The 8793-nt window shown below is 42.2% G+C and overlaps 3 protein-coding genes across 4 annotated transcripts; 1 reads left to right on the top strand and 2 right to left on the bottom strand.

The window, feature by feature from the left end:
- Positions 1–83: 83 nt before the first annotated feature.
- Positions 84–1879, bottom strand: LOC6644763 (26S proteasome non-ATPase regulatory subunit 5). The gene has a single exon (XM_002067542.4). The coding sequence runs from the start codon at positions 1801–1803 to the stop codon at positions 304–306; it is 1500 nt and encodes a 499-aa protein (XP_002067578.3). The 5' UTR covers positions 1804–1879; the 3' UTR covers positions 84–303.
- Positions 1880–2058: 179 nt separating this feature from the next.
- On the top strand, positions 2059–5921 carry LOC26529932 (protein DDI1 homolog 2). 2 transcript variants are annotated; one of them, XM_015177977.3, is made up of 4 exons: positions 2059–2829; positions 3972–4503; positions 4579–4864; positions 4931–5921. In XM_015177977.3, exons 1-4 carry the CDS (start codon positions 2583–2585, stop codon positions 5333–5335), a joined length of 1470 nt encoding a protein of 489 aa, XP_015033463.1. In that variant the 5' UTR covers positions 2059–2582; the 3' UTR covers positions 5336–5921. The 2 variants fall into 2 exon arrangements, with proteins under 2 accessions (XP_015033463.1, XP_023032637.1); XM_023176869.2 differs by having other exon boundaries at positions 2060–2829; positions 4170–4503.
- Positions 5922–6374: 453 nt separating this feature from the next.
- On the bottom strand, positions 6375–8789 carry LOC6644764 (protein regulator of cytokinesis 1). The gene has a single exon (XM_002067543.3). The coding sequence runs from the start codon at positions 8513–8515 to the stop codon at positions 6431–6433; it is 2085 nt and encodes a 694-aa protein (XP_002067579.1). The 5' UTR covers positions 8516–8789; the 3' UTR covers positions 6375–6430.
- Between the last annotated feature and the right edge of the window lie 4 nt (positions 8790–8793).

The raw sequence follows: 8793 nt of genomic DNA, 5'->3' as shown, positions 1-8793 counted from the left end.
TATCCTGATTCCCTTAATACATAGTGTAATATGTGATTTAAATTATGTAGTTAAATATTGTTGTAAAAAACACAAAACTGTAATAAATCTAAAAATCTAATTATCGTTTAATTTAAAAGTAGTTTTCAACTGTTTTTTTCTTCTTGTTTTCTAAATACATTCGAAATGCTCACAAAATCTACACCAAAGTCTAACACTCTACCATATATGTATGTATATGTAATTGAAGTACAATCTAAGATTTAAATGAATTTTGTTTTTGACTGTTTTGTGTATTGCCATCTCTTTCGGAACGATGCTCAATTAAGCATTGCCCTGTGGTTCGGTGGCTACATTCATATCCGATTGTATGTAGTAGGGTCCCTCGTTGACATAGGCCGTGAAGCGTACTGTTTCGGTGGCCGTGAAATCCGAACTGACTGATAAAATTTCCATTATCTGCCATTTGAGAAACTTGACATCTTTGTGCAAATCCCGTTGACGCGATAGAAGAAACTCAATGGCCCCGCCAGTACGTTGCACATTTAGAATACCCCAACGATATTTACAGAGGGTCTTGAGCCAGGACAAGGCTGCTAACTGAAGATCGGGAAAGGGTGTATTAATCAGTTCCATAATCTGATTAATATGCTGGCCGCCGGCAAAGCATTCATACCATTGCTTCAGAATGTTGCTCAATTCACCTGTGGGTGGCGCCTCCAACGTATATATGACATCCAGTGAGCTAAGGACACGCTCTTTAATCGAAGATGATGCGGATTTGGTGTAACTGCTGTATTTCTTCATTAGTTGCTCCATGGCAGGCTGGAAGTGTACATGCAATAGCGTTTTACCTGGCACTGAACCGGCCAGATTGGCCAGTGTATCAATGGCTGTGGGCAAAACAGTCTCGTCGCCGCTTTGCAACAAATCAAAGAGGCAAGTTATCATTTGAGGATAACCTGCTATTATTTTCTGTGGCTGTACAGCAGCAATTTTGCCAAAGAACTTCATAATGCTGGGTATGAGTAACATGTCTAGAGGATTCTCCTCGATACGCTGCACTCGGCTGCTAATTAGATCGAAAACGCGACGCCTTTCCATATACGAGAGTCCATGATTTTGTTCGGCCAGTGGCACCAATATCTCCATAACACTGGCCTGCAGCAGAACGTCATCGTTGTCCAGTTCACTTAGAGCTGCATCGAGAATGAATTCCACAGAGCTTAAGCAGGCGGCACTATGCTTGGCCAGCATTACGCCCAACTCATAGGCGCGGCAGCGTACTATTTCATTCTGTTGCAGGAGTTGCACCAACTTGGCTTGAATGTCTGCATCATTCAGGCGCTGACTCAACACTATTGTCAATATACTGATGGCAGTGGCACTGCATTGAGTCTCCGTTTGACGCAATTCGTCCAGCACATAGAACAGCAGCTCATTCCCGGGAAGTTGAAGTATCTCGCTGGTCGTCGACTGGCGGCGAAGTTCTTTCAGCAGTGAGCTCAATACTAGCGAACGCAATGCCGGATTGGAATGAGTGAGTCCACGTTGCAGCACTTGTGGCAATTGCTCATCGGTGGTATCAAGACGCAACTGCTCTAGGCAATAACCCAGAAATTCAATAGTCAAATCTGCCAGTGGTTCCTTCTCATTCACCGCACAATCGTACAGAGTGGAGGACTGCAGGAGACGCTCGATCACAGGCGGGGGTAAACTGTTGCCCTGTTTGTTAATCATCGCATTTAGCCTGGTCAACGCATCCTGGCGTTTGCCCTCGGACTCCAAATCCTTTAAATATACAGCCCACCAGTTCTCCTCCATTACTAGGCAATTTACTTTTAACTGTGTTGTTGTTGTTGTTGTTGTTGTTAATGTTGTTTATCGTGTTGTTTTTGTATGACAAACGGCAATCGGTAGCCGATAGGTTCCTAGGGCTACCGAAAAAAACAACAATACCTATCGATAGTAGAAATAATTTTTTTTCCCATCTGTTACCAATCACGAGCAACAAATTTTTTCATGTAATGAATTGCTTTCTGTATTTGAAAGAGCTTTCCAATTGTTCTTTGCGGAAAATGTCATTGCTATATTTTTTTTTGGCCCCAAAACCCATAGAAATTCTCTTCTAGATTTCCCTGTTGGATTTCCACCCCACGAACACACAAAATTCAAATATGCCAATCAATGTGCACGGTTGGCGCGCTTATCGATAGACGGCCACAAATACAACCCTCGGCAGCGGCGTTCTGTTTCTGTCAAAATAACAAAGCGCAGCGCACAAAAGAAAATCCAAAAAGAAAAGAAAAAAACGAACGAGAACCCGAGTAGAAGTGGCAAAGAAGGAGAGAAAAACGCAAAATACAAAAAGAACACGCGAAAAACAAGAAAGACTATATCCAAAGGCAAAGCATTTATAATTTAGCGCTTCTTCGGGCAGCGCGCCAGCCTCCTCCAGCAGTTCGCACGAACCGAAATAAATTAAAACAACGAAAAGTTCTTGGATTACTACTTCGGACTACTCTACTTACGGCTCTACTCTTCTGTTGGTGCCCCCCCGAAAATAATACCCAGCGTGAAGCGAAAGCGTAAAAAATCTTAAAATGAAAATCACTGTCACCACCGCCGATGATCAGGTCTTCTGTTTGGACGTATCCGAGGATCTCGAATTGGAGAATCTCAAAGCTCTCTGCTCCATGGAAATTGGTGTCGAGAGTGATCAGATTTTGGTACTTTTCAATGGACGCGAATTGTCGGATAACAAGCAAACGCTGCAACAATCCGGCGTAAGGGATGGCGATTTTATTATGCTGGAACGTCGTAGGGTGAACAGTCAACGTCCAAGTGCAGGTGAGTTCAAATCGATAATGATGTGTGGTTGAGGTGACCAGATCCTGTAGAAGCGGCAAAACAAGACGCCACTTCGAGATATTTCCATCAGTAGTCATTCTTATTGCAATTAATGACGAAATCGTCAGGTACAATTTGAACTGTCATCTAATGATAAACAAAATTCCATATAGGTCAGAGTTACTTATGTTACTCTGGCTCTTTGGAGACAGTTTCGGCCATTAGCACAAGCATTAACCATAATTGAAAACACATTGTTAAGTGGGTGAAGATCGGTTCGTCTTCTGCGGCGCATTTAATTTTTAAAAATAAACGCCTTGTTTCGTTTATTTTTTACATACATTTATTTTTTTGGCTCTGCACTTTTTTTTTTTCTTTTCTTTTGTTTTATTATTACTTTTTTTTTGCACATTCCAACTCATACTCATGTATATACTGGAAGGCGGTGGGCGGCATTTTTGGGGATAGCAATTTGATGCCATTGCATTAAAAAAAGAAAATACATATATGTATTTATATATACACATATCTATCTACATACATACATATATAGATAAAGGAATGGAAATGGGAATGGTGGCGGCAGGTGCGATCTGCTAGATCTGTATCTGCTTCTGCTCCGTGTGGTAGATGACCCCATGCGTTGGCACTTTCTGTTGGCTGGCCTTGTCTGACCGAATTGCGGCACACATTATGCTTATATACACACACATATACATACGTATGTGGGTATATGCATGTGTGTGGGCACAACAATTTGTTGTCTCAACTTTGGTTATGACGCATATTAACCGCATGTTAATCAGGATGGGATCCGGAGACAAGACAGTAGTAGATTAACAGGGTAGGAAATGAGGCATTCTAAAGGGGGTGGATTTCTATTAACTGTTACCATTTAACTCACCAAAATCCCTACTGGGTCCCGCCGCTGGGTCAAGTCGACAATTAGCTTCTAAGTCAATTAGCTTATTTGCCTGTCTAGAAATGCCCAAACTTAGATTGGAAACTGTTTATAGAGATTAAACCTTTTGTGAATGACTTTTTGTAAAGACTATATATCTTCTATAGTTTAGTACATGTTTTAACATTTACAGTTATTGAAAACCCATTTAATATTATCGTCTGTTTGGTTATTGTTTAAGCCGGCTCTGGCAATTCAGCGATTACTAACTTGGATTTTAGTAGCATTGCTGTACCGGGCACAAGCAGCGGCGGCAGTCCCACCACCAGATTGCCAACACCCGGCCAAGCGGCCGCTCCCACGTCCTCACTACTACCACCACAAAACACAAATACCAATCCGCTCAATCAGCAGAGTCTCACCAACATACCCACAACAGATGATTTCAATGTTAATTTCGATGATGATCCGGCCGCAGTGCGTCAATCGTTTCTGTCCAGTCCAGAGACATTGGCACTGCTTCGTCAATATAATACACGTCTGGCCGATGCCTTGGACTCCGGTGATCAGGAAACATTTGCTCGAGTGCTGCGCGAAAATATTGCCGAACGGAAACGTCGCAACGATCAGCGCATGCGTATGCTGACAGCGGATCCATTCGATCAGGAGACACAGCGTCTCATTGCCGAGGAGATACAGCAGAAGAACATACAGGATAATATGGCAGCGGCCATCGAGTTTAATCCAGAAATCTTTGGTACCGTGACGATGCTGTAAGTTTTCCATGACCCCCCATCCCACAAAAAGAAAATATCTTCCTAACTTAGGTAATTGCATTTCGTTTTTAGGTATATCAATTGCAAGGTGAATGGATTTCCTGTTAAAGCATTTGTGGACTCGGGAGCTCAGACTACCATCATGAGCAAGGATTGCGCCGAAAGATGCCACGTAAATCGTTTGATTGATACCCGTTGGAATGGTGTGGCCAAGGGAGTGGGCACTCAGCCCATTCTCGGCCGCATTCACATGGTTCAATTGCAAATTGAGAATGACCATTTGACCTCAAGTTTCACGGTGCTAGGACAACAGCCAATGGACATGCTGCTGGGTCTGGATATGCTCAAGCGTCATCAGGTGGGCACTTGGTTCTCTCACCTCCCTCCCAAGATTAGTTGTTAATAATGTCTTTTGTTTGCGCAGTGCCTTATCGATTTGCAGCGCAATTTGTTGATCATTGGAACCACTGGGACCACAACACCATTTCTGCCTGAAAGCGAACTGCCGGCCAGTGCACGTTTGACTGGCAATTCCGAGGAGCAGGCCGAACAGAAGGCCATTGACGATGCCATTGAGCAGAGCAAACGTGATGGCAGCAGCGGAGGCAGCAGCAGCAGCAGCGGTGGACCCTCAACTAGTGCCAATGCCACTGTGAATGCCATCCAAGTGACGGATCGTTTTACCGAACAAGATGTTACCGATCTCATGGCATTGGGCTATCCACGCAACGAAGTTCTTACCGTTCTCCGACTCTGCGATGGCAACAAATTGGTGGCCAGCTCTCTTTTGGTTAGCCGTCATGAGGCAGCCGGTGGTCGGCTTAGCTGAACTCGACCATTATCAATTGCAGCACCATCAATACCACCACCACCACCACCTTCTCTTTGTTCACTGCTCCACCACAAACACAACCACCACTGGGATCAATCAAAATCAACCAACATCATTCTGGTCCAATAACAACAACAAAATACAAATACTCCCAGCTAAAAACAACAACAACAAAAGGGTGGAGAATCCAACTCTGGCAAATTTTATAATTTAGTCAAATTTTTTATATTAACTAAATAAGAGCAAACTTTTTATAATGTTTATAATATCATGTATAATAATAGTAAAATAAGGGGACACAAAAGCATAGATCGAAAACGAAGTAAAAGAAAAAAAACAGAGGAAACAGAGAAAGAGATCATGTAGGAAAAAATGAAAAAGGATATGGCAAAATGGATTTAGTTATATAAAGATATATATACGTACTTGTATATGCCTGACTATATAACTAATATATATATATATAATACGTAGACATATAATTTTGGGGCAAACCCTGCTAAAGAACTTGGATCTAGTTGTTTAAGTCAGAGTCTGCTATGGAATGAAAAATGGGTTAATAAATGATTAACTAAACTAAGTAGTTGTTTATATACTCTTCTCTCTTATTCTCATTCAATTCCAATCAGTTTTTTTTTTGATTAGTTGGACAATGAATAGCTCTTTTTTTGTTCAATGATTTATTATCTATACAAAAAAAATCAATTTCTAGATGAATTAATGTTATTAGAAATTATAAACCAACTTTACATATCAAATAATTTTACATTGCATTTATGCTGAAGCATTTTATTCTTTTACACGTTGTTTTAATCAATAAGTAGGTAAAGCCGATTTCGATTTCGGTCTTAAAATATGCCTTAAAAAAGAAAACAAAAAATTTTATTTGATTTTTCAATTCACAAAAAGTTACAGTTATTCAAAAGACTTAAGAAAAAAGAGATTAAGCATAAAACAAAGATAAAACATAAAAACCAAAAGCAAAAGATAGTCGAAAAGAAACAGAGACTACATCTAAAACAGAGGCAGGACATTGTAGGGTACTAAGGTACATTATAATTTTATTAAATCTCTTTAACATTAAGTATATAATTAGACTTTGTTTGGCCGCCACATGCGACTGCTACGGGGCTCGGGCAGATTGCGTTGACGCCGCTTCTCATCATCAGTCTCCAATGGTTGTGGCATTATCTTCTTGGCCATTGGCTTTGACGGTGTGGACTTGGGCTTAATTAGGACACGTGGCTGACGCAGACCCAATGGCATAATGGATGATCTTGCCGATGGCTCAAACTCCTGATAGGTATCATTGGGATCTGCACCAACTGCAGTATGAGCAGCATCTGGATTACAATTCTCATCCGGTAAATATTCATACTCATCATCGGTGGGCGGCTGAATTTGTATGGCTACCTTGGTTGAAGAAGCGGCAGCAGCAGCATTGCGATTCTTGCCCATACTACGTCGTCCAAGGCCACCACTGCGTCGCATGGTGTTCTCAAAGACACGTACACGCCTCAAGGGCGAATTCTTAGAGGTTTTGGCTGACAACTGACGCTGCGCTGGTGGACGTCGATTACGTGGCGACGGTACGGGCGATTTCAAGAAGGATATTAGATTGCGCTTGGCATTGGGCGTGGCCGTTTCATTAACAGAATTGGTCGAGGAGCCGCTGGTCAACAGATGGCGGCGTTTATTTAGATTGCCAGTGCTACCCGTAGTCAATTTGACCTGAGATGGTGTCTTTCTCAATGAAAATGTGGAGGTCGACACATTGCGCATGGACATGGGAGTACGTGGCGCCTGTGTGGGTGTAGGTGGTGGCAACATTTTGCCAGCATATACCGGGCGGTTCTTCTTCTTAGTCTCCCAGTCTTCGGCAATGCGTTCCAGTATATTCTTACCAAACACCAAGAATGGAGCATTCTCTCGCTCCTGATATTCCTGAACAAGCTCGGTTATTTCCTGTTCAATTTTGGGCAGCTTCGAGGTAATAGCCTTACGTTCACGCTCCTCTTTAAGTAGTTGGCCACCACGATTGTTGAAGCGACCCGGCTCATTGGCTTTGGCCTCCAAAGCCTCCATGCGAGCCCAGAGAGTACCGCGACTCTCGAATAGCTCGAAAATGGTTTTGTTCTTATAATAGTAATTCTTCAGATCGTCCAGTTCGAACTCATGCAGCTCGAGCAAATCCTCATTGTAGAAATCATTGAAGAAATTATAGAAACGCTTGCGCTCCTGTTCGCTCTTCAAGGTGAGATCCCACCACTTGTAGATCTCCACACGTAGATTCTCAATGAAACGCTTCAGATTCTGGCTTCTTAGGGTCTGGCAGCGTTGCACCTCCTCGCGGAGTATATCGAATGTATGCTGATTGTATTTCGATCTGCATTCCTCAATGCGTGTCCTTTGCTTTGGCTCGATCACCTCGTCGCCGAGACGGTCCCATAGCTTTTGTATTTTCTCAAACATCTCATTAATGCCGGTTTCCATTTCCTTGATTTGTGCCTTGTAAGTTTCACGCAGTTTCTGAAGACTGGCATATGTCTCCGGTGTTAGATTCTGATTGATGGGATTCAATAGACGCTCAACATTCTCATTTATGGGCAGCAGTTCCAGTGTCTTCATGTGCTGTTTAATCTCCTGACGCAACTCGTACATCTCCTTGAGCCGCTGATCACGTTTATCACGCATTTTTTCCAAGTGCTCGCGAAATGTAAACAATTCGTCTTCTTTAGGTAGTGGATCGGCCAACAAGGGCAGAGGCAATTCACCCAGTTCATCGCACAGCTGCTCCTGTTGCAGAAGCAACTCAAAAATTTCAGCACGACGTTCGTTCAGGTCCTTTCGAAGGTGCTCAATGCTTTTGTCCAATTCCAATTGCCACATCACCAGGGGCATGTCCTCGGGCCGCTCACCTACGACAACCTTTTCATTCAATAGGCGATTAAGGTCCTCGGCCTCAGTCTTCAGACTGGCTATTTCGCTAAGTATTATCTGTTCCTTTTGTGTCGATTCGTTAATTACATCGGCAAAGAATATATTCACATGCTCCTTAAGACGCAAAAGAAACTCATCGCATGTTTTGGGCTCAAACATATGAATCCACATTGACTGCAGACGATCGACGTATGCAGACGTTTCCTCAAGGATTTCCAATTTAACTGTGTGGTCCATTTTCTTTTTTTGAAATATGTCTGTTCAATTTCCGTGAATGTGCACTTCAGATTTTTATAAACGTATTGTTAGCTATGATGTATTTTAAAATAATTTTGTTGCTGTTCTACATCTAAAAAAAAAGGACGCCAACTTTTTCAAAGTGTTCGGTAAATTTAAAAAGCAATGGCGGTTAGAGGTGGTGCTTTATGTACATCACGTTATCGACTTATCGCACTAAATATATTTAGAAATATAGTGTTGGAAAATAAATCTGCGTATTTCAAACGAACAATTTC

This window comes from Drosophila willistoni, assembly GCF_018902025.1.
Source record: "Drosophila willistoni isolate 14030-0811.24 chromosome XL unlocalized genomic scaffold, UCI_dwil_1.1 Seg142, whole genome shotgun sequence".
NCBI lineage: Eukaryota > Metazoa > Arthropoda > Insecta > Diptera > Drosophilidae > Drosophila > Drosophila willistoni.
The sequence above is the reverse complement of the archived record's forward strand: the minus strand, read 5'-3'. Positions and strand labels throughout refer to the sequence as shown.

Coding starts and splice junctions, on each gene's coding strand:
- LOC6644764 (XM_002067543.3), bottom strand. CDS start 8,515: ATGGACCACACAGTTAAATTGGAAATCCTTGAGGAAACGTCTGCATAC.
- LOC26529932 (XM_015177977.3), top strand. CDS start 2,583: ATGAAAATCACTGTCACCACCGCCGATGATCAGGTCTTCTGTTTGGAC. Junction 2,830..3,971: donor CAGTCAACGTCCAAGTGCAG/GTGAGTTCAAAT, acceptor TTATTGTTTAAG/CCGGCTCTGGCAATTCAGCG. Junction 4,504..4,578: donor TTTGGTACCGTGACGATGCT/GTAAGTTTTCCA, acceptor TTTCGTTTTTAG/GTATATCAATTGCAAGGTGA.
- LOC6644763 (XM_002067542.4), bottom strand. CDS start 1,803: ATGGAGGAGAACTGGTGGGCTGTATATTTAAAGGATTTGGAGTCCGAG.